This window comes from Nanorana parkeri, unplaced genomic scaffold, assembly GCF_000935625.1.
Source record: "Nanorana parkeri isolate BGI_ZX_2015 unplaced genomic scaffold, ASM93562v1 scaffold785, whole genome shotgun sequence".
NCBI lineage: Eukaryota > Metazoa > Chordata > Amphibia > Anura > Dicroglossidae > Nanorana > Nanorana parkeri.
In genome coordinates this window covers 78,154-104,745 of record NW_017307053.1, presented here as the reverse complement: position 1 = coordinate 104,745, position 26,592 = coordinate 78,154, and the positions used below count along the sequence as shown (strand labels likewise).

The following is a 26,592-nucleotide window of genomic DNA, read 5'->3' as shown; positions in this document are numbered from 1 at the left end:
CAGAGTAGGGGAGACTGTGTTTAAAACTTCTACCTGGGTTCTTTTGAGTGCAAATCCACACATATGCTTGTGAGTGCTTTTATGTATTTTATTAATTAATAGTGATTCTTTTAATCAGATAAGTGATGTGCATCCTTTACAATTTTATAATAGAGTGCTTATGATACATCATGTCATACCATGTCATTATGTCATGCCCTGCCAAGATGAACTTTATTTGAACAAACCAAGGATTATCTACTCTAACAATGATATGCTTGAACATACAACTTTAATTGTGAGCCTTTTTAATTTCAGCCTTTTTTCTTTCCGTCATTGGTAATATGCAAGGTGTTGTATTCTTTCTTCTTTTGTGTTTTTTTCCCACTCACTTTAAACAATTTGAAACAATTAAAATGATTTAAATTTTTTACAATTGTTTAAAGTTGTTTTTTAAAAATGTAAACAATTAACAATTAAGCATACGGCTACAAAAAGTGGACATGTGAATGTTTTAGGAATGAGAATGGCAAAGGGTGTCAGATTTTATGTAGTTCTTCAGTGGAGCTTGTGAAATGAACCGCAGTGTATGGCAGGTGCTACAGACATAGGACACACCTTGAAGTATGTTGGTTGTAAATATTCTGCTGAAGGTTGTAAGTCAAAAAGATAAGCATGAACAAGGTGGATTTTTATTAAAACTCTTATGTCAAGTGAGAGAGTTGCTTTAAAGCACAGCTCCTAAAAAGGTTCTACAGTTAAGACACCTGTATGTTTACTATTTCAAATGCCAAAGGATTTGTAATTCTCCATAGCCAGCCTTGCACTGTCCACACTGCACAGTAAAACAGATGAAATACTAATTTTCTGATTAGATCATTCAAACTTCTTGTTTCATAAAAGCAGCTTCTTGTGTTTCCTTACCCTATCTCCAGCCTCTTTATTAGACACGGAATCAGCATCATTATCACTGTCCAGTGAGCAGGGAAGTGACATAGGATGTAATAAAGCTAAACCAAGAAGCTGTAATGGAAACCAGGAAGTAGTAGAACAATCCTTCTGCCTAGCTGAGGTGTGTACTGCAAAAATAGCTGGCCATAATTAGAAATCCTATAGAAGATAAAGCAGTAAACATATATGCATTTCAACCTTGTATGTAGCTGTTCGGCAGAAGTTCCCCCTAATACTGCAGAAATAATGCTGACTGTGTATTTATCCTTTGAAATAAAACCTTTTATCCTGCAACTCATTTAAGTAAAAATGATAATTAAGCTTTTATTGAAACCTTACATTAAGAAAGCTAGTCAACTTTCAGCAATATCTAGACACAATATTTTGTATAAAAAAAGCACAGCTTTACAAACAGTTTTTCCCACAGATTCTGTCAATAGTGTATTTGCTGTAGCACAGTTTTTAAGAAACAAAATTTTTTTTTTTTAGATGGTTTTATGATCATGAACCATGCAGAACAGCACTCACACCAGGCTATTTTGTTTCAAAATAATGATTTTACAGAAACCCATTTGCCTGTATTTATTAGCTTTGTTGTTGCCTGCTCTGCTGGCTAGGCACTAAACCTTATGGATTTTATGGCACCTACTTCACATGTTGTACAATTTGAGACCTAATTTGCGCCGTTATATAATTACCAATCCTGGCAGGCCGGGTAATCCTCTTGGACCGATGTCCCCCTACAAATCAAAACAATAAGAAAACAACTGGAATAATCCTCGTGAAAAACAACATTTACCAAGTCCCTGTAAGCTTACATTTTACAAAAGAGTATCAAACTAATGTATTTGGAGCAGGGACGATAAGCACTGTAATTTCTATAATGAGTATGTGTTTACCATACAAAACGAGAATAAACGACACATTAAACACTAATCAAGTTCTTGCACTGGACAAGTTAGAATTCATCATAAATATGCATTTGTTATGAAACAGCAGTAAATGTAATAAGGCCGAGGCTGATAAGATCATCATTCTTCCGAGCTGTATAAGTTGTTGTATTTACTTATCGCTGGTTGCTTCAAATCCACAATTTGCCTATGGACTGATAGTGGCAGTGATAAAATATACACAAGCCCTATGACTCCAGTAAAAAAACAGCACAAAGGGCTTTGCATGTGTAGCATGTGACAAATCAAGGCTGCAAAAAGTCATTTGTGGACTTTGACAACCACTTTATTTCTTTCATGTAAAGTACATTATTTTGCTGACACATACATACACCATTTTACCAGTATGAATGACAACAGGTTTGGAAAACAATTTATCAAAATAGCTTACCATAGTTGTTTTTACATGCAAATAAGGCTCTAGCTTCAAATGGAATGGAACACCATGCATATTTTTAAGTAAAATTACAAAGTCATTTGTCAACTTTCATCTGGTTGATTACATACATTCATTCATTTTGGTGTTAAAAAATGAAATGCACTGGATATAATGTCTCTATGTAAACAGCAGAGTTGCTTAGACATGCAGCAGTTCACTTATATGGGATCATGTTTTCCAATTATCAGGAAGCATTTAATATACTTAATGACTATTCAATAAATCTATGTGCCAATAAATGATACACAATGTGTACAGTTTAATTAAAATTCAGATTTAATTGACATGACTTTAGTAAAATGAAACTTGGTGGTTATAAAGGTTTCTTCACTTCTGCACTTTTCATTGTTCTTTTAATGCACTCTCCCTTCTTGCCCTAAGAATGTCTTTTACAACCCTCAGGAGCTTGAAAATATCACAAATGAGAGGGGAATGAACAGGGGGTTGCAGCAGTCTAATGCATTATGGGAACCTTGTTGAAATGACCTGATCCTATTCTAACGCTCAACAAAAATACTTTCATTGTAGCAATAACCTTAGAAGAGAAGCAGAGCAGAGGTGCTGGAAGAAAATCATCTATTGCAGAGCTGAGCATGGAAGTTACAATCTGGTAAAGGGAAGCTTCTTCATATGTCCCCGGTGGTTAGCCTCATTAATCAAAATATGCATGAAGAAGCATTCCTGTACTGGTCTGTAACTTCCATGCACAGCTATACAATCAGTAATGTACCAGCAGCATCTCTAGTTGATTCCCTGTTTTAATGTAAGTGGTCTACTGTAAGTATTTCCCGTGGGGAAGGGGGGTAGAGAAGGATACTAGGGGTTTCTTCATTGTAAGGCAGCAAAAATGGGAAAACCTGTCAGGGAACTAATGCCTAAACACTGTACCAGGGCCCTCAGATCAGGCACTGCGCCTCTGTCACAAATGTTTTTGTAAACTTCAGTATAATTGAACACAAACCCAAACACAGCCTTATATTTGGACAGTATTTTGATGGAGGTCATACAGTTTTGCAATTCTGTAAAAGCCTCATCATGTAAGGCTGACTGTAGACCCCATTTTATATCACAGTGTCAGCTTCTTGTGACTACCTCACTTCATGTTCCAGTCACCAAAATCTTAATTACAAGCTTCACTGGGCAGAAAATAGTTTACGAATAAGACAAACAGCTCTGTACAAATGTATGCACATTAGGCAAAAATTAATAAACATATTAATAATTATCCCAGGAACAAGTCACTTCATTATTAAAACAATTTGAAATATATATGAACTGTGAACATGCTATGTATTTGTTTACTTTGAAGATGGCACTTGAAAAATAGCTTGGTCTATAAAATGTGGTATAAACATGAAAGCAGCTGTGTCTATATAGTGTTTTAATTCTAGACTGATTTACAGACTGACTTTATAGACTTGAATAGAGCCACCCGTGGAGTAAAATACTGCCAGGAAAAGACATCACGGGAACAAATAAGCGAGACACAATTACTAGACATTTGGCACAAGTCATGTGTAAGCAAAGAGCCAAAAAGCCCTGGAAAACAAACCACATATAATAAATGTCAATTCACTTTGCTTTCTGCAAATGTTACCTTTTCTCCCTTGTGACCTGGGGGTCCATCTTGTCCTTGGAAACCCTGTAACAAAATACAATTGCAACAATTAGAAACAGAATTCCACTTTCAAAAAACCCCCACAGCATTTAAAATAAAATATACACGTAAGCTATTGCTGGTGCTTATATTTTCTTGGTGAGTGAAAAACATTAAAGAGTCAGTCCATTCAAAATGGATATTTCAATTTTTCTAGGTACTGGTACTGGTTCCTTTTAAATCTGCACTTGACACTTTTGGTCTACTTACCTGTAACATCCATTGTGAAAATATTAATTTATTTTCTGTATTGTAGAGAATGCAATGTGAGGGTTTAGATTGTCCCTACTGTAACAGAAGATGTGAAAATCCAAGGTGTGTGTGTCTGGGGGAAGAGACAACTACAGCAAATGGATATATTCACAGCATTCTAAAAGAGATTTAAGAAGCCATCTTCCAAAAGGGTAAATATTAGTATTGAGGTGAAACTGTTAAAAGATTGGCTTTATACAGTTATGGTAAAAGGGGTTCTGAGCCACTGTATTTGCCGTAGCAGACTGCATGACAGGCCACAGTCATTCAAGCCCACGAGTGACTTGTTTAGCGTGATCTAAAAAAAACATTATCCACAAGGTCCCATCTTGCAGATCCACAAAAATATCACACAAACAAAACTGTGGAGGGGCAATATTTTAAATTTTTATGAATCTCATCTTATAGTATATACATAAGCTTTGCAACTAAACCAGAAGATACATTAGTACATAAACAAATGTAAGGATATCTTGACAAGGCCACTTAAACATACTTCAGTTTGGGTTAAACTACTAATTGCTGGGCCTTGGAAGCAACCATGAAAGCATTCCAGATCTGGATATTAGGGTCCAAATCAAATATTCGGGTTTTCACAGCAGTCATATTTGCTGCTTCAGTGGTAATTGCACTACTGAGTGTCAAATTACTGTCATAAGCGGTATGCTACCATCTGAAATACCATTATTGTAATCTATCAATGGATACCATCACAACATGTATGTAACAAATAGAACTATACAGACATATTCAGTATGGTCATGTGCAAAGTTTAGTAGATGAGAACAATCAATCAGATTGCAGTTTACTACTGTCAGACTGCTATCAGAAATACTTTTTGATTGGTTGCACACATTTCTGTACTTCACTGACTGGTCTTTATTTAATGCGTCTTCTTAGTGGCACATTCCAAACTTCTCCGTAGGTTCAGTTCACTTATGTTCCACAATTATTTTTAGGCATGAGTGGCAATTGGAACTGCAAATAATGACTATTATGGCATACAACAAATGCATATCTCTGTAAATTTAGCTTTTAGAACCATCTTTAATGCATATAATGCATATACTTACTAATAAAATGTACAACTAGAACCAACATTGTGGGAGAATTCAACTTTCTCTTTGTTGTTCTATGTAAGCCTGCTCTTTACACACTGAAAAATATTTGTTTACTTTTAGGTGTTTCAGTAATATGCTATTTAACTGCCATATATTGATTTAGAAACTAAGAACAAATGCTTATTTACCAGATATCATTTTCCAAATGTTTGTTTTCCCAGTCTGAAACTGAACACAATAGCTTTTGGATTAAAGTTTCAGCCGATTGCACCTTGTAATGCAATAAGATAATGAACAACGTCTAACATATTATATTCATTATTTCCCAAGTTACTATTTAGAACCCAAATAAATTATTTTGCAAATGTTTCCCATTTTCATTAGCATGAAGTAAGGAATATTCTAATAAACACAAGTCATTCTGTAGAATAAAGTAATGTATACATATCCTTTCCCAAAACATTTAGCAGAGTTCAATACAATCTCAAGGACCCTCGGGAAGCGCTCTTAAGCCTAAAACCACTACACTGTACCAACACATAATTAATACTTTTAATGTTTATACCAAACAGGTCTTAGTGAAAACATACTGGTCTGCTTTACTTACAATTGTGTAGGTGAGGCAAAAGATGTCTTGGTTCTTATTAAATGAGAAATTGGTGGAGACTCTTAATGATATGATTGCCAAATTAAATGTGTCTGGACCCTGTTGATAGGGCACTACTGCTTAGCAAATCTGATTATTTACAATTGACCATGTAAGCCATTAAAATGCTACCAGATGCCTGTTGGCAGACCACTCTACCCCTGAGCCCCCTCCCTTCTACCCATACCTTCATAAACACTCAAAAATGCTATTTTTCCTACTGTTCATTTGGCTTCTTGGCCCCCACCTACCTCTCTTTGCTCAACAAGTGAAAAGGACTAGGCCATGACTATTGTGTCCCTGAACAGCCCTGGATTACTTGACATCTTATCATACTTCTGCTTCCACAATCAAATGTAACTAATCTTAATTTGTAATCTAATCATTGTGTTAAACTGGTGCATACTCTCTTTTCAAATATCTTGTATTCTTGCAGTTTCTCTGTATATATGTGTAAAACATTGGGGATGTTATACTACTTGGACTAGTGGCAGCTGCCACCGTTGTACTCAGCAACATACCAATAACCCTCTTCACTGTTGAATTATTACATTTGTTATCATTCAATCTTTAATAAACCTTATACAGTACTTTAATATAATAAAACAGGAAAAAATACAATATGTACACTCCAGTCATACATTTTTACATTTAAATACCCTCACTGGACACAACCTAGCTGCTTATTGCATATATTTTTATCAAGTAATTTAATCTTGTGAATATGGTTTCTCTGTTATCAAACTTTCTATACTTGCAGATAAATGCTTGCAATGCTTGTGAAAATGTAGGCCAGTGTGTCTGCTGGTTTACACATCATCCCCTCTCTGTGGTCAGTGCAGCCTCCCTCACCCACATTGCGAGATGCCAGGTATACAGAATGAATGTGGCAAGTTGCTGCAGTCCTGGCCACAAATATATGAAAAGAGACTGTTTGACTCTGAATGAAGGTGATTTTTACAAAATGTGGTTGAAGACAAATTGAGGAATTTCTAATTTTAGCACACTTATGACATCCCTTGGATGTCATAAGGAAACCCTTAGGATTTCATAGACTTCTTTCACTTATTTCCTAGAGTAGCCCTAAAAAATGTAACTCTTCCTTTCTAAGAGGAGTAGTTTCTGTAGAAAGGTCAGTGAAGAAATAAGCTTGGCTCAATGTCATAAGTTAGTCTGTAAAGCAATTTTTTTGGCAAAATATACACGATAAGGTTGCGCTGAGTAAATAGAAATATAACATGTCAAGCTTCAAAATTGCATCCATGGACTGGCAAAAACTACGGTATCCAAAAAGGACTATGGGTGGTGCTTTTGTAGGTTATCAACTTACAATTAACTGTGAATAATGGCCCCAGAAATATTGCTTTCACTCTGGCGTGCATTGTAATGCCAAACATGTGTTGCACAATAGTTGTTTTCTTATGTAGGGGCACCCAACGCGTGTTTGTATTAGTATGTGTGTGTGTGTACATGGGCTTAAAAAAAATTTAAACATTTTGTGTTTTTTTTTTACATTGAATTAATTTAACTTTATCTTTTTAAACTTGCACATTTGGCAGAGGTCTGACACACAGATCACTTCCAGTGTACAATGGATGGATGGCTTTACACATGCAAACAGACTCTCAGGTGCTATAGCAGCTGGGAGTCTGCTTACAAGGCCCTGCTGTGGCCGATGTTTAGCATACATCAGCAGCAGTGAAAGGTTCAAAAGTGCCTTCATTTTCTGCAGTGCACAGTCCAACACAAGACATGTGCATTGTGATATGTTGCTGTATGGTTGCATTGCCCACTACTGTAATAGTTTGTTGCAGTGCCATTCATTTTGAATAGAGCCACCATGCGCTGCAGTTTATACATTACCATGCATTGCAGTAACACATATCCTCATAAGAAACTTGGAACACATCAAAATGGAGTTTAATGGCCATAGGAGCATTTTTGTTTACAGAATTACAACCAATAAATAATAATAACAACAACAACAACACATTACATAAAATGGGTTGACAGTACTTGAAAGTATCAAAAATAAACACTGGATCAGAGCTGCACTATACCTCCTCAGGGACGATAACAGAAACCTACTGCAGAATACAAATCCTTACATAAATCTTGGGTCCCAAAAATTGGAAAACAGTTAATGGAGATGCCATACCCTAGAAGGGCTCCCACCCACATTCTGACACACATTTGAAACAAAGCCCTAATGACTTTCAAATTCACAGTACCTAAAGCATGCCACCTTATGCTTGAGCTTGCCTCTAGACCAGGGGTGGCAAACACAAGGCCCGCAGGCCGAATCCGGCCCGCCGGACCTTAAGGGATTTTTGTATTCTATCCTGAATATCTAAGAACCACACATCAGTGTTACCTACTTTCAAAATATAGTCCATGACCTCCAAGATACAGCTGCGTGTTAACTACCAAGCCCACCATTCCTAGCAAAACACACCACTTCTTCTATTTTTCCACAAAGGAAGCCAAACAACAGAAGGTTTATGCAACAATGTCTGACTAAACAATGGCTGTACCTAGGAAAAAAGCAAGAATCCATAGAACATCAAATTTCATATCCCTAATAAGCTCTCACATTGACTCGGTGCCCAAATTGTTTCCCCCAACATGTCACACCAAAATTTCAGGCAGTCTGTCAAGCCAAGTATAGCAATACATTTTAGGTATGACACAGCTCCACACCATCCCATATACCCCCATTCACCTTGTGGTGCCTTGCTCCCCAGTAAAAGTAGTACCCCAATATACAAATAAAGCACATGGCAGACCTTGTAAAATAAACCATAACATATACCTAAGAGTGTGCCTCAACAGTAGTGATGGGCTCGGGCGTGTTCGCATGGCACTCGTGCCGAGCAGCCGGGAAGCTGTCAGTGCGCAGGGCCAGTCACAGACACTGAGCCATTTCCCGATCTCTGCAGCTGCGGACTGGGAACATGTCTCAGTGGATGTGATTGGCCCTGCGCACTGACGGCTTCCTGGCGGGTTTGGCACAAGGCGCCTGCGAACGCGCCCAAGCCCATCACTACTCAACAGCCCTGTAAAGTGCAGTGGGTAATGAAGCCATCCATATACATAGTTATACAAAGCTTAAAGCAACACAACAACAAAGTATAAATCCCAGCAATAACCTACCACAAAATTAACTGACCAATGAGTGAAGATGGATAGTCCCCTACTAGGCCTCCACCTACCACTGTACCAATGAACAGCTTCCACTAGCTTGTACATAACCGCTTCTATTGTGACACCAATGTAATAAGAGTGTTAAGAATAATCAACATCATGATGGCTCACTATAGCCACACACTTACAGAAAAGTTGAATGAAAGTGAGATACAGTGGTTTTATCTGCATGAACAAATGGAGGGCCATTCCCTTGCAATTAAATCCTAAGAAATTCACCAACAGACACAAAAGGGTTTTAAAATGCACGCCTTTTCATAATTTAAGAAAAAATTTGCATTTAGTATTTTTTTGCATTGGAGCCAGTGAAGAATTGCAACTGTTAACAGCAGATCGCAGGTGCAATGCTCTGACTTATGCAGGCTCTTTCTTAATTTGTTCTTTTTAAAACAAAGTCTAATTGAAAGACTTATTCAATTGTCATAGGGAGGGAAGTCAAAAAGCCCCCCCATACTGTTGAAACCAACATCCTTCTGCAGTTTGGTGGTCACCCTGTCCAGATATGGTAAGGTTTACAAGATTATGGGGAACCAGAGGAATAATATCAAGATAACAAAACATCTAAAAAATCTGATTCCACCATAGATGCCTGCTAATAGGATACTTACTTAGAAAAAGGTCCCTTATTCCAAAATAATCTCTAGAACGGCATTCTGAAACTGAGCAACAGCATAGAAACCTCCACAGCCAGAGCATTTGTGCTTAAAATGTCAGGTTCTGGTAAAGCTACAAGTTCCTTCATTAAACTGCCCATTTTCCCCCCCAGGCTGATTATCCTGAGGTAGAGGCACCCCCCTCTTTAAAATGACTAGGTGCCCATCTGCGTAGGCATCATCAACTTACTTCAGAGGATAAAATCTTTATGAATAGATTGCTACACAACTTGCCTTGCACTGACCAAACTGCTGATCATATTGCAGCCATGCAATCTCACTAATAGTGTCCAAGTAGCAGAACAGGGCACAGCAGTCAGGTTAGGAAGATTCCTGTGTGAAAATGCGGCCACCCTGCTCCTTGCTACAGTTTGGCTCCTCCGGGAGACCCCTTCACCAATCAGGTAAAGAATCTTCTCTGTCTTTGACATTGTTACAGGGGTAATCAGAAGAGGCTTTTTTGCTAAATATTGGTAAAGGTCTGGTGGTGCTTACTTTTAGCCAGTGATTTTATGTTTTACTGTAAGTTGATTTAAATAAATAGATCAAATGTGACATACAAACTGAAAAGGTGTGCCTGATGCTTTCTTGCAATAAGCAGTTCTCTGAATCCCTACTTTTTTACATGTGCGATTTGTCTAGTCTGTGAAGAACTACACAGACAGTGAACCAGACAATTGTGATTCATGAAGTACATCATTCTTTGTGGACAGGGTAACACACCACTAAACACAAACAGAAGAATCTGAACAGAAAAAACTGAGTTTAGACATGAATTCAAACACTGAATCTTTAGTAGATGAATTCTAATAGCCATCAATTAAGGGCATTTTTAAATTTATGTTTTCATTATATACAATCACAATAACAGAATTTGCTGCAAAGCACATTTTCTGTTTACATGAAAAACTCTAATTTCTTTGGTTCGGTTCACCATTGAGCTACATGGAAATTGCTTGGTTTTTATTGTTCACCCATGAGAAATCTTTTTCAAGGTTCAAAAACACATGCCCAATTATTTTTTGCAAATGCTGAATCTGAATGACCTATGCTGTGCACCAATCAATCAAGCACAGTAAGTCATAATTTCATCTACATTATTTAAAACAGTAGACTCAGAATTACAATTCCATACAAATGTGCACATATCAATGGCTTGTTTTGCCTATGCTAAATTGTTTTAGTAAGAATTTTGTAAAAAAAAAAAAATATATAATATATATATAACTGCTACATGCAAATATTGGTGATAAGGAGTTAAAGACCGCCTGTGAAATCTACCCATGACATAATTACTTGAAATTGCAGGATGTTTGAAATAAATAAGGGAATATAGAAAAAGGATGAAATAAACAATAGTTTACGCATGACTGACCGGCAACAAGTATGTAGCAGGTGAAGACAAAGTCAGAACTTCTACTATGTATACTTGTTCGGCTCAGTGACTCAGGGGTCAGCATAACAACCAGGCAACTATTGTTGTGTGATTGAATGTGCAGCGCTCAGTGTCACCAAATAGTGAATTAACTCAGTGTACCACAATCGACATATAAATAAATAATCTCAAATTGTGCAAAAGGTGTAAAAATCAGACTAATAAATATATAAATACATTAATTGCTTGCTAATAGTGAGCAATAGTGCCTCACATATAACAGTCACAGTGATATATAAATCTCAAAAGTGCAAAAAGTGCATAGAATTTCTATGAAATAGATTCCAAGAATCAAAAATTAATTAATTCAGTAATGGTGTCTCACACATAAAAATATATATATATCAATTCAAGCGATACATAGAAAAGTGAATCCAAAAATATATATATATAATGTGAAGTGAGTCCAACAGTGATGAGAGCTTCCAGTGAAAACAATGTGTTGACGATGAAAACAAATTCCACATTAAGGTGTCCACGTCAAAAATTCCCCTCTGGGGTGCACACTCACCAGACCACAGATGTCTATAGGCAGAGAGAGACGAGATGACAGTCGATGATCTCACAGCCGTCTCGTCCTTATCCCATGGATCATTAGTTTATCAAAAAAATATAAAGGAACAAGAACTCCTCATGGTGTAGTCGATAAAGATTTATTTAAACAAAAAAAGTAGCCACTTACAATTTAAAACGATAGAACTGGCCGTTCACACGATGTGAGTAAAGCTTCTGCATTTCCTGACTGTGCGTGGTACCGAGAAGTATAGCCCCACCCCCTGAGCGCTGCACATTCAATCACATACCATTTGACCCTAGTGTCTTTTAGTACAGCAGCTCCCTAATATTTAAATTTTTTATATTTTAAATTTGATTTTATACATTGATATATGCAATATATATATATATTTCATCGATTTATCTATTTATTTAAATAGTTCACCTTATATATCCATAAGCACGGATTATACATACTTAATTAGGCAACTATTGTTGCCAGAAGAAGGTCAGCAATTGAAGCCTAAGTGATTCTCTCACTGGAGTAAAGTACATTTAAAGCTTTTTTAAGTTTTGGAGACAGTGGGAACGCAGTCAAATCCTGTCAGTTTTTTTTATTCAAGTTCTAATTGTACATACACAAAACAAAAGACAGCCATACAGTAATATGCATTACACTGCATGTCAAATGCAATCAAAAGGTATTGCAGAATTGTGTGTAGCATAAGATAATGATGTACAACTGAACTCTAAAATAAAACCTCAAAGAGCAGTTCCTGTCTTAGAGCCAATATTCAATGTGGTAATAATTGTGATTGTATGATGTATGAGGAGGAAAAAGGAAGAAAAATTATGGAATGTGACATGCTCTCTGGCATGATTCAGATATGTTGTGTAAATGATAAAGAACATATGTTTAAAATGGACTTGTTCACTAAATAGAATTATTAAATTTTGATTCACCTTTTCAGGTTTCCATGGTGAGCATTGGCTCTGGTACAGAAAGTAATGAGAAAGTTACAGTTGTCACCAAACAAAAAGGGAGGAACATACTTCCAAAGAGGACATCTGTTCAGTGACAACTGTCTAAGTGGGGATTTTCCCCTGCTTTGTAGAATTTCCTCTTATATCATGTTATTTGTTACAGGCTATTTATTGTTCTGTAGTTTACAAAGGAAAACTGGACAGGACTGATAACACTGCTTGAGATAACACTGCAGAGTACCCTGGAGCTTCCAATCTCACTGAATTTCTGATAGAATCAATATGTATTTTTCTACATATAGTAGAGATACAAGACAAACCTTTAACTGTATCTTTTATGGACCAAAAAGTAGCAAATAATAGACATTTAGTGTTAAGGTTTACATACATTTTAGGTCCTTATTATATTCCATTATAATTTTAGACTAGTTTTATTAGTAGTCACTAGCCACATTTTTGCAGGCTATTGTATTCTACAACAGAACAAGTTTACAATCAAGCAAGCTAGAGAAAAAATACCATGTTTAATACAATTTTTTTTCAGCAGCCTCTAGCCAATCACAACTGGTAAATAGTCTTTTTTTAAGAAAAATGTTCTGTTAATATTTGATGAAAAGATTGCAGTTATAAACATTTTTGTGTTTAAATGTTTTATCTACAAGTGAACGAAAAAATATCTATGATTGCAGATATTGTATACGTCTGTATCATAATTGGACACAGTATTAGCACTAGTTCCCAAACATCTATCTTTTTAAGGATCACTGCTCACTACCATAATTACCATAGCATAAACCAACACACACTACATTTTGTACGGTCAGGAAACGGTCCGGAAACGCAAAACGCGTAAAAAACGCACTGGACTGCAGCTAAAATACTGACAGCCCCACTCCAGCAAAAAATACATAATTTTTTAAACTGGAACGCTTCATAAATGCGGCAAAAACACATAGCACCGCGTCTGCAGATCCGCACCTGATCCGGACCTGATCAGGACCTGATCAGGACCTGGAACTCATGTGTACAGGCCCTTAAAGTGGTTTGAATCCTTTAATTAGGTTACCTTCAATTTAAATAACATATACAGATTGCCCATAAAGCAAAATTTCTCAACCCACACACTTAATCATTTTCTGCATCTTCATGACTATTTGCAGCAGTTGGGTGGTGTATAGCAATTTTGGTCTCACTGTTGTCATATGATTGCTTTTATTTTCTAAGCAGAAGTTTTTAGGGTTAAGGCTTAGAGAGTCAAGGTTAAATACTAAGGTTAATATCCATTTGGTGAATGCAGCACGTTCGTGTGTGTCGCTGTTATGGAAACGGAGGTCGCCTCCTACAGTCAAGCTTTGGGTTTCCAAGATGAATGATGGCTTTTGGATGCATCTTACCTGTTGCTCTTTAGTATACTTGGTCTATACATGGTCTTATGTTAGATGATTGTTTATTATTGTTCTTCGTATGAGAATGATACATTGCACGACTGTGTCTCTTTTTTGTATTTTCTAATTTTTATTGTTTTTGTCCTGTATGTTTGTTGAAAAATCTTCTTACAATAAAGAATTTATAAAAAATATTAGGGTTAAAGTTAGGACTATGTTAAGGAGTTTAACCCCTTCATGACTGAGCTTGTTTTTAGTTTCTGTTTGTAAATGACTGACACACTTTTGACATTTTTGCTGTGTGATTCTTCCATGTCAGTAATATACTTTCTTACAAAGTGCGCCCACACATATATTGTTTTTTAGAGGACAGATAGGGCTACATATTTCTATCACATATGTCTAACGCCTCACTTAGGCGTTAGACATATAAAATATAAAAAAAAGAGGAAAAAACTTTAAAAACAAACAAACAATGTATTGCTTCTGACCTGAAGAAGAGAGGTCCACTCTCGAAATATGCATCGATGGGATATGGAAGCCGAAGGCCTGTTCAAACACATTTGCTGTCTGCAGTTAACAAGATAAAACGTCTCCAATTCGCACAGGAACACAAGAATTGGACAGTCGAGCATTGGAAAAAAGTCATGTGGTCCGATGAATCACGTTTCCAGTTGCATCATGCAGATGGCAGAGTGAGAATTTGGCGGGAACAGCATGAAAGCATGCACCCCACATGCATGAGTACAACCCTTCAAGCTGGTGGGGGCAGTGTTATGGTTTGGGGCATGTTTTCCTGGCATGATTTGGGCCCTTTAATTCATGTGGAACAACGTCTGAATAGCACAACATACCAAAGTATCATTGCTGATCAAGTTCATCCTATCATGTTGACGGTGTATCCCAATGGAGATGGCTTCTTCCTACAATTGTTCCAAGACAATGGGCCATGCCACAGTGCTCGTATTGTGCAGGAGTGGTTTCAAGAACATGATGGAGAATTTCCATTGCTTAGGTGGCCCCCACAATCACCAGTTCTCAATCCAATTGAGCATTTGTGGGACAAAGTTGAAAGAGCCATCAGGCAGCTGGTTCCACAACTCTCAAATCTCACAGAACTGGACAGTGCTATTCATCAGGCATGGTGTCAGATTCCTCGCATCACCTTTCAACATCTCGTGGAGTCAATGCCCAGAAGAATCGCTGCAGTATTCAAGGCAAAAGGTGGCCCCACAAAGTACTGATGGGGTGCTCATAATAATCTGGCTGCTGACTGTGTAGCTGCTCCCGCAAGTCTGGTATGCGGTCTGTGACCACGTACCAGAATTGTGAGCTGGCTGTGGGCCACATAGTATCGGCTCGCGGGCCGCAACTAGCTAAATGGTGTAGAGAGAGTAGCTGGAATTTTATGTGCTCTAGTGAAGTCTATGTTAGGTTTTGTTTTGCTACAATAAGGCCTCATTCACACAGTGTACGGTCGGGCTGTACAGATCCATGCGGCGTGCATGTCTGTATTGGACCGTTCCCGGGAGGGACCGGTGTTCCGTGTGATTGTTTTTATTTTTGTCTTTTTTTGTGCGACAATGGTCAACAGCACAACTAGAGTAGGGAAATCTCCTCAGTGGGAAATCAGACAGCCATAGAAAACCTGACAGGGGTCACCTTAAAGAGTACCTGTCACCTTCAATGTGCCATAACATAGCTTGTAATCCCCCTTATGTGATAGCAATGAAATAAAGCAAAACAATGTTTTAAAAAGTAGGGGGGCGTGTCTGGCCGCTGCTCATAATGGCACCATTGTGAAAGAGCTCTGATAGCAATGATATTCACAATGAACAAGTACCTTACCAGATCCTCCTGATACCTCTCCCTTCGGAGGACAGGTCGTGGCCATGACTAAACAGGGAAAAGGTCTCCACAAGCCTTAAAAGTTGACTGACTTCTTTCCATTGGTGCTGCCACGTGATCGTCAAGATGGCAACGCCTTAATCCGCCCTTCTCTGACCAGTTTGCACCCTCCCCTGTCTAAGGGCTCCATTTCGCAATGCTCTTCCTCGGCTCGATTAGTGGCTCCTCTGCAGCTAGGTGAGTCATCTCCTCCAGACTCCACGAAACCCAGCTAAAAGTAAGAGATCTAAAAAGGCTGACAATGCCCAGTCACATGCCTCACCAGGAACACAACAGCCTCAGTCCACAGCTCTTTTACTGGAATCTTACCCATATATGCCTCTTCTGCTGATTTGAAGGACATGCTCCTTTCCCTTCGTTCTTCCCTATAACAAGATATGTCAGCCATGTTTGAAAAGCTATCTATTTCCATGCAACTTCTTTTAGAGCAGGTGTCTTATGTTGAGGGCAGACTGGGGGACCTCTCTCAGGGGCACAACTCTCTTAATAGATCACGATGAAGCTCACGACATACAATGGCTGAAGATGAAATGCGCTGACCTGGAGGATCAATAATATAACATTTAGAAGCATTCCTGAATCCATCTCACAACAACAACTCCTCAAGTATACTACTCATCTTCACAAGGAATTGCTCCCAGATGCCACAGATGCTGACCTCATCATAGACTGTGTCCATAGGAATGTCAAACCTTCATTCCTTGTCAGTATCCGGATATGAACCCAGTGCCTTTGCCCACTCTGAAACCTTGGATGGCTCCTTGCCTGCTCTCAGGTAAGCCTAGTTTCTGCTAAACTCTGATTTCCTTGCTCCTCCCTTGAACTTCCTATTTTAGCCATGCCTCTACACTTTCTGTTTGCCAGATTATTGTGCTCCTGCCAATATCTTGCTTCCTGCTCCATCTGTGATAAAATCCTCTCATACTGCTACCCGTGTACCGCCCTTTGGCTGCTGATTCACCGACTACTCTCATCGTCTTCTGCTTCATACCCAATACCTTTGGCTACTGACCTCGGCTTGTTCGCTGACTACGCTTCTGCCTGCTCCTATAATACTACCATCTGCTTGTGTGCCGAACCCGGCCTGTTATACCACAAATTTGCGTGCTGTTTCAGCTACTGGCCTCTGAGCCTGATCCTGCATCATGACATTCCTATTAGATGCTGTCCCTAGGGATGTCCTGGCACATGTGCATTTTTATCACATTAAAGAGAAGGTGATGGCTACTGCGAGGTCAAAACCCGCTCTGTCACGGCAATTTCACAGGTATATCATTATTTGCTGACTTATCACAGCTTATTATCCAGAATCCTTGCAAGTTGGCTCCTATTTCCATGGCTTTGCACCAACACCACATTCCCTAAAAATGGGGTTTCCCTACCAGGCTGCTCATCTCATGCAAGGAAAAAACCTACCCAGTCACCTCCCTGGAAACCAGCGTGAAGCTTCTCACTGAATAGAATATTCCCACTCAGGCCTTAACCTCAAAGATTCACCCAGACCCCAGGAGAATTCATCAAGAGTGGACATGATCGGTATTCTGCACCGCTCTGAGCTAACCTCTCTGTCCTCTTTGTCCAGGGCCCTGGATGAGCTCTCCATTTATGCTCCATTATAGTTGTCTGTTCTAGACTATCTACCAGTTTTTTGTTAGGCACTGCCACCTGCCTTATTTTCGCCCCGCATGTACAGCAGCTTATACTGCCTATTGTTATTGGAAGTTTTCTCCAATTTTTTCTTATTGTGTTTGTTTGTTACCATTGCTCTGTTTTATTCTCTCACATGTTCCCTCCTAAGTCACAACAGCTTACTAGCGCTTATCTGCTCTTTACTTTTCTGGACATCTGCATTTTTGTGCTTCCATGCATCGTTTGGATCAGTGCTCCTGTTTGGATGTAATAAATATGGCAATACTTTCACTTCTCAACCTCTCAGCCTTAAATGCCAATTAAACTAACTTCTATTAATGTTAAAGGGCTTAACAGTCCCCATAAACGATGTAATCTTCAGCAAGAAGCAAATAAATTGCACAGTGATATCCTCCTTGTACAGGAAACACACTTTGGTAAATCTAAAATGCCTTCCTTTGTGATGAAAGAATTATGTGCAGAAAAAATCAAGTGTAATGATTGCTGTTACCTCCTCTTTGATCTTTCATTTCATCAACCATATTGCTGATTCTGCTGGTAGATATGTAATTGTGAAATTAATGCTAACCTATTTACCATTTTTTATGTGTATTCTCAAACAGCGTCTCGAAATTTGGTATCCAACGCCCCAAACTGTCATCCACCTTTTTCGCACTCAACTATAAAACATCTATCTCCTTAAACAACTCCCTAATATCCCCTTAAACAACTCCCTATAGACTTTAATAAACTTAATAACCTATACCTCTCTACATCAGGCTAGATTGCGGCAATCAAAATGTTCATCCTACCTAAAATATTATATATTTTTTGGACCATACCTATTTTTCCGCCTGCTTCCTTTAAGGCCCTCCACCATATCCATTACAAAAAATAAAATGCTGGTGGTTTAGCGTTCCTCAGTCTGATACATTACCATAAAGTGGCCCTACTCGATCAAGTTCAACACTGGTGTAAACCTTCACCTAATAAACTTTGGGTCCAAATGGAACTTACTTGATTACATCTGAACTCCTCTATAGATTTCTTATTATCTCACAAATTACATGTGACTGTCAATGTAAAAATGTGCAACTGCCACCATTTTATTCTACACGGTCTGTGCTTTTGGAAATGTATTACTCCTGGGGGTTTTAAGTAATTTTCAGGCCTAAAGCGTGGATTGTAACATTTATGCAAACAAACCTTCACAACAAAAGGGTTAAGTGTTAGGATCCATTTCACAGTTACAGGTTGGTAAGTTTATGTTTATGTGTAGCACTGCACAAACTGTTGGTGCTATATAAATCCTGTATAATAATAATAATAATAATATTTAGGAGCTACTTTTATATTTTTACTTCTTTTCAGTACTGGAAGTCCTGTACGGAGAAATATGTTGACACTGTAATGTAGTGTTCTATCCTATGACACTTTGAAAAATAAAGATGTCATAAATATATTTTTCAAATTAACTGCACAGCCAGTATATGAAGAATTCCTGTATTCTTAGTTCTGTTTTGTGACATACCAATTATTTAAAGTCTTTTAAATATTTCTGGGTGTAATATTAAAATGATAATGCTGCAGGGATTTAGTGGACAGTGTTAAGGGTTAAAGCAGAAAGCACTTTATATTGATAGAAAATTAAATTTGTTCTGTGCTTAAGGCAATTAATGTCAAAATTTCCTCAATGTCACCTCCCTGCTAAAAATTTGTTCTTGCCAAACTGGCAGATTTTTTTCCACTTTATTTTGAGAAGAATGACACAATGTCAGCCTGTAATTGCTGACTAAACCAACAACAAAAAAGCATGCTCTTTGACATTTGTGCCATATTTAACTGATATTTATATTGGAATGGGCTTGAGCAGCCACTCCAACAAGTGGAAAGTAATTAAGACAAATAATTACCTGTATGACACAAAAGTCTCTCTTTCAAGCAGAAGTAACAATAGTTAAAGATGGTATAATGTGTACGTATATATATGTGAACACAGATCTTAATAAAGCTCTTGGTAATGTTTTGTTACTGTATGTTCATTGCACCACCAATTATTGGTCTAACCATTTCCTTACATGACATGCGGATCCTACTACAGCTACACAGCTATACATTTTCCTACTATATATGACAAGACATGAGGCTCAATTCACTAAGATAGATTAAAGCTATTTTAACTTATTATATCACTGCATTATGACTTTTACACAGATTGAATAGATGTAACACAGATTGAATAGATGTAACATAAACAGACATAAAACTACAATTTGAAAATAAAAAAAATCTAGATACAATTTATCCCAACCTTTATAGCTTCCCATCCAAATTATGCATTTAGCTGTTGTTTCCTGCAAGCTCATCTTCAAGGTTCATATTAAATGCGCTATGTGTCTGCTTTACATGTTTTTTTTTTAACAAATACATTTTTATTATAGATAAAATGTAGCAAGGTTACAAAGCAGATAACAACAGGTACATAAAATTCCAATGTACAGGGTGAGAACATTCATGCTTTACATGTTTTTTAACCCCTTCATTACATAGATAACACAAGCCTCAATGCCTGATCCCAATTTTGCAATGTGTAAGTAAAACGGGAAATTACTTTGTGTATTCAGGTGAATTATACCTTTTTTCAGGACAAATTGGGCCTTCATTTGGTGAAACTAGTGATCACTATGATTGGCTATCAGAGTGATCACATGATTGAGAGCCCATCTACAGGCTCCTGATTCTTAGGCTGATACCAGGAGTTGTCAGTGGCAGCTCAGCCTCTGTGCTGTGGTTATGCAATTGAGCATACTCCCACCACAAAGATGTGCATGTATGTGGTAGCACAGCTGAGGTCCAGTCCGTGCTGCTACACATGCATACAGTTGGGTTAAGGGGTTAATAGTTGCAACCTCACACAAAAAGCAGACAAATAAATGCTGAAAGAAAATAAGCTTGAAGATACAGAAATTAAAACAAGTGTTGTTTGTATAACAGTAATGTCATTTGTTACTAAAATTTTTCCACAAGAGAATGCTTCTCACTATATTACTTTAATTCCTAATTACATGAATTATTAAAACTGTTAAAAAAACTAAATTTAAGCAAGCGTGAACAAAGAATATTTAAATGGTAAAATTAACATATTATAATCTAGAATGCTGATAAAGGCAGTGAAATTGTGATACAAAATACTTCAAACTGGATACCTGAGGCTTATGGAATTATCAAGAATCCAGATTATTACAAACCCTTAGAAAATGACCCTACAGCAATTTTTACTAATGACCTTAAAGTATTAGTTTCTAAAGCCTATTCAGGTGGAATTTTAACCAAGTAAGAATATATAAATTACTCGTCCAAGTACACCTTTCATGTATTACCTTCCTAAGATTCACAAGTCTTTGACAAATCTGCTGTGTCACCCTATTATTTCAGAGATAAACTCCTTTACCAGTAATTTGTCACATTATGTAGATGTACAATTTCAGAATTTTGTGAAAAAAGCTATCCATCATACATAAAAGATACCCCTGATTACTTGAGAAAAGTGAAGAGTATTATATGGGCTCCTGAATATTGCTGACTTACCCAGGACATGGCCACACTTTATTTAAATATTCTTCACACTAAAGGAGTAGAGGAGATGAAATAAGTACCTTGTACAGGATCATTTTATGCCTATTAAATCAACAGAAGTTTATTTTAGAATCTAGTGAATTTATTTCAACAAGAATTTTGTTCACTTTCTTTCTAAATTGTACCTTTAGATTAGGGGGGGCAGTGATGGGGAAGAGGTTTTGGTCGAATTTTGCAAACCTTTATATGGATTTTATATTGAGGAGCTTGGCACAAACCTTACTTTCTATTATTGTTTCATTGATAATATTATTTGCATTTGAAGGGGTGACCCCTCTTCTATAGACACTTTTATTAAATAAGAGTCAAAACCTAGATCAATTTCTTATTCCCTTATCACTATATCTGGTGAAAAGAAACCAGAAAAACTATAAAACTGTAAAACTGACAATACAAACACTTCCACAGCACTCATCATAAACTTTGGAAAAACAATATTCCGTTTGGACAGTTTAAAAGGATTAAAACACAATTGCACTAAAGATGTTGACTTTGAGATGGAGTCCCAAATAATGCAAAAAAGATTTCTTGATAGCAATATCCACATGGTCTTGTTAATGAAGCTCTTAACAAAGCAAATACGTTTATAGAAAAACAATGTTTAACCTCAAAGAAAAAAACTGTATTAGTAAGTGGAATACCAAATTATCATGTATTACAACCTAGAACTTTGAATACCAAGACAGTACGGGGATTTTTAATAGATACTCAATAAAATATGTGTCCCATCGCACTCCTGACCGCATCGAAGACCCAAAGTAGGGTGGGTGCTGCAGTGACAGCAGATGCCTGTGCAAAATCATGCAAACATCAAATGGAAAGTCACTCGCACTCCAAAACCAAGTGGTCCCTTCTTCAGACAATCACAAAATTACATTTTCTGTTTGCCTAAAGAAGGGACCACTTGGTTCCAAAACATCGCTTTGAAATGTGATACTACTACAGTCAATAAAGAGATTGACTTGATATTCATCTGGAGTGCGAGTGACTTTCCATTCAATCTTTTAATAGATACTGGTACTAGTTATTACTATATCCACTTTTAAAGAATATCCCGAAAGACCACATCAATAGAACAATAGGAAACCTAACTGCCAAAAAATCTTGCTGTAACTAATGGTTCAGCTAAGAAGAATAAAAACTGTGTCATTGTAAATGGAAATTTAAAATACAAGAGATCCAAATGTTTAGGTTGTCCTAATACGCAAAACTGGGTATCTGAAGTACCTTCAGACAGGGGTGTGTGATCTATTAAAGAATGGCTTGACAGTAATTCTGATTATGTTATAAATATATATACTGGAATGCCCTTGTGGACTGCATTACGTTGGGCATACAGTCCGAAAATTAAAATCAAGACTACACAAACATTGATTCAATGTTACTACATATTTTCAGAAATAGTTTTTAGAAACATTATGCAACATCAACAACATTTTTTCAAGCATTAAAAAAGTGACACCATTGCAATATGTCCCTAATGTTTATACATAATATAAAGGATAGATTTTAGAGGCTATGCCATATGGATAGCATCCTGATATATAGAATGGATTCACTAATAACAGATGGTCTACATAAGATTGCCAAAAATGTAAATGAAATTTGTAATATACTGTATATATTGTATTATATATACTTTTTTAGTGAAGCAAATGAGTCCAATCGGTTTAATATCAGGTTTTAAGGTTATTAGCTGTTATTATGTTCTTTAAAATTCACTAGTAAGTTATCATTCTTATATAGAGATATATGGAACTCACTTATTGCTAAATTACAATTATAATAATTACAATTTTGAACTTGTGGTTGAAGTGTGGTTTTTCAGTAACTTCTAGCGCATATATTTACACGTTTTAATAACATTCACACTGTTATTTGTGTTAAACATCTAGACACATATCTTCTCAAAACCACACACACATTTACTAGATTTCAACAGTATTTGCATTCACCAACAGTTCTATTTACTGTTATGTATTACAATATCAGTTTCTATAAAATTCATAAGTTTTTATTGTATTTTTTAGAGGATTTTTAATTAAAATGTTTCCTCTGATTAGAGCTGTATCCTTCTAATTTATTATTTTACCTTGCATTACTTAACACTACGGTATTTCCACCTTTTATACAAGTTTCTTATCTTCCTCTGTATGTTTATTCTTTGGGATGCACCCCATTACCCACTGCACGCCTTCTTGATTGGCCAGGAAGCCGTCTCAACGCTGTTTGGCCGGGAAGCTGGCTTCCCAGCCAATCAGCATCGAGCTGACCAAACAGCATGGAGCCGGCCTCCTGTCCAATCAGGAAGCCGTGTTCCCTAATGGCGCTGCCAGTCAGAGGAAATCTTCCTCTGACTGCAAGTTCCAGTATCGGGGGTAAGTATCAGAGCATTTGAGCGAGTACTCATTACCCACTGCCTGGCTTCCTGATTAGGCGGGAAGCTGGCTCCATGTTCCCTCACAGCACTGCGGGTCAGAGGAAATCTCCCTCTGACCAGAAGTTTCAGGGGTATTTGGGCAAGTATCGAGGGATTTGGGCAAGTACGCCCAAATACTCAGTATCGGCACTGGTGCATCCCTATTTATTTTTATCATTTTATTTTTCATTATTCGTTATTCGTGAGTAACAAATAATGAAAAATAAAATTATTATATACACATATATAAAATATTTTGTTTTTTTATGCTACTGCATTCTTCCCTTTTATAAATTTTCATTTCACTGTGTTGTATACTAATTATGTATAGCATGGGCTGGTGGTGCCACTGTTTGTAACTGACAAGGACCTCAGCCTTCTACATTGTTTGTTCATTACTCAGCTGCTCCCCCCATTTGCTTAGTCTGGTGGCTGATTGAAAGTGATAAGGTACAGGATTTAGTGCCCTTCGCTGCCAACCACCCCCTTAGCCAGTTTAGGTATTGACCACTTGCATACAACTAGCCACAAGAACATATGGAGGATCTACTGAGATGCTTTGATCCCTCCATGTGGTCACTTGCCTGTGTGTTTTAAAAAGGTCACGTGTTTATGCATTTTTTTCTTCCTTAGTCACTTGCTTCTAGTTTTTAAACACTGTGGGGTTGATAAGCAAATAGGCTGTTCACTTTGAGAGATAATTTGCACTTATTTTAGTGAATGAGGTAAATCTCTGCTGATTTTCATCATCCAATCATGTGCCAGCAAAATACTGTTTTTTTTCCCTTGCTCATTATTGGGTCTTCTTTGGAAAGTAAAGTGAAAGAATTGTCACCACATTCCGTAGGGTAAGGGTAATTCCCTTGCAAATTATACATTTCCTTGCAAAGTGAACAACCTATTTGCCTTTCATAAATCAACTGTATATCTGCATTCCTTTTATTGCATGTGATTGATGTTTGGTAATTTTACTTCTGTGTGTATTCTACTTATGTTTCATTCAGTTATTGTGATTTGTTTTTTACACATTAATTTCTATTCCTACTTTTGTTCCTGTATTGTCATGTCAGGGTTATTGATCAAGTGTTTTGTAACTCTCATTAGGTACAGAGGAGGGCTTTTGTCCTGTACTTTGTAAGCCTAAATTGTACATTCACTGACTATTCCTCTACTTCTGAAGAGGGAGTGAGGATCGCTCAGATGAGTCAAATCTTCTTTTCTTTTATTAAGATAAAATCTGTTTGCCTCTATTTTGTGGACTTATTTTTTTTAGCCATGATGGGAGATGGGACACTACTGCCACGGCGATTGCTCACTTATGTTCTCTCTTCTCATTGGCCGCTGCAGCTACAGAGTGACAGAGAAGGAGAAAAGAGAACACATGCGAACGATCGCCCTGGTGGTAGTGTCCCCATCTCTGGTCCCGCCGGCATCACTCTGACCTCTGCGCGTCACACTGACCCCTGCGCTGTGCATCAATTTGACCCCTGCGCTGTGCGTCACTCTGACCTCTGCACTGTGCGTCACTCTGACCTCTGTGCGTCATCCTGACCCTGCGCTGTGCGTCACTCTGACCTCTGCGCGTCACTCTGACCTCTGCGCTGCCGTCACTCTGCCCTTTGCGTCACTCTGACCTCTGCGCTGTGCGTCACTCTGCCCTGTGTGTTACATTACTGACCTCTGCGCTGTGCGTTACATTACTGACCTGGCGGAATTAAGTCCGGGGCAGGGTAGGGGTTAGGTGGGGCAACTGGTGGCGAGTAACTTTTAAGGCCTGGCTAGTAGCTCAGGACTTGAAATTTTGAGCCCTGGACTAGATTACTAGAGGCAATGTACCTTTGCATGTGAAAGGTTGCAAGATTTTTTTCACCTACTGAAACTTTATTTTTTATATCTAAAGGGACACATCTTTCTATTGTTTTAAAATTAAAAATACATTCCAGAGGTCACCTACAAGTCAATTTATAATAGAAAGTATACAATTCTCAAAGTCCTGCCATACACTATTCAGATCAGCTACAGCAGGCCTGGATGTAATAGAAAGGTTATTATGTTCAGTGTAGGCAGCTCAGGATTTATCTTGACACTAAGGTCAGAACAAGTTTTTACTTCAGACTGATGGTGTTTACATTTCTTTTTAAAAGCTAAAGACAATAAGAGAATCTCTGAATAAGAATGTAAAGAAAGTGCAAAAAAATAATATATTAGTAATACAAGATAACATTTCACCCCGAAGATGAAAGCATATGTCTAGAAAAGACTTGTTTTCTGAAAAACAGTAGGAACACTGCTCTATTTATGTCAGTGCAGTAAACATGATATTATAAATGTCTGTATAAATGTCATGAGGATGTCACTTCCACAGGTCTTAGAACTACTTATTATTCATGCTGTGCTATATCCAAATGGTCAAACATATAAGATTTCTGCAATATAAAAAGAAAAAAAATGTTTAACCTACTATTATGCATGTCTGTAATTGATGTATTCTTTCTTTTAGCAATTATTTGTCTCTATAACTATTTGTCTCACTGCAGTTTATATGACACTGTTTAATGGCATAAAGAAAGAATATGCAGCAGTTTTGAAGGCAGCAAGGCATTCGACAACCCCTCCAATATCTACTACAAACAAACTGGCCACCTGTGCTCAAGGAATGTTCTGATATAGGCTTCAAACCAACAGGTATCAAAATAACTATATATAAAAGTAGATCAATGCTATGTTGAGGCTACTTCTACATCAGATAATACAAAATGCAATGCAAAAAGTCTCATCACAATTTCCCCCAACTACACAAATTTAGTCAGGAGCCTGTGTATTAAAATATTGGAATTCATTAATGACACTATGGTCCTTATTTATTAAGCATCACTGTTGAACAGCGCTGATTGATGGTGAGGCATCAC

At 37.4% G+C, this 26,592-nt stretch overlaps 1 protein-coding gene across 1 annotated transcript in view; it reads right to left on the bottom strand.

Annotated features, from left to right (window-relative positions):
- Positions 1-26,592, bottom strand: part of LOC108793876 (collagen alpha-1(XIX) chain-like) — a gene marked incomplete at its 5' end in the record, with an annotated part of 105,107 nt that overhangs the window by 19,487 nt on the left and 59,028 nt on the right. Inside the window, 2 exons of the mRNA XM_018564828.1 lie at positions 1,629-1,670; positions 3,917-3,961. Of these exons, the coding sequence (XP_018420330.1) occupies positions 1,629-1,670; positions 3,917-3,961 (87 nt within the window). The remainder of the gene's footprint in view (positions 1-1,628; positions 1,671-3,916; positions 3,962-26,592) is intronic.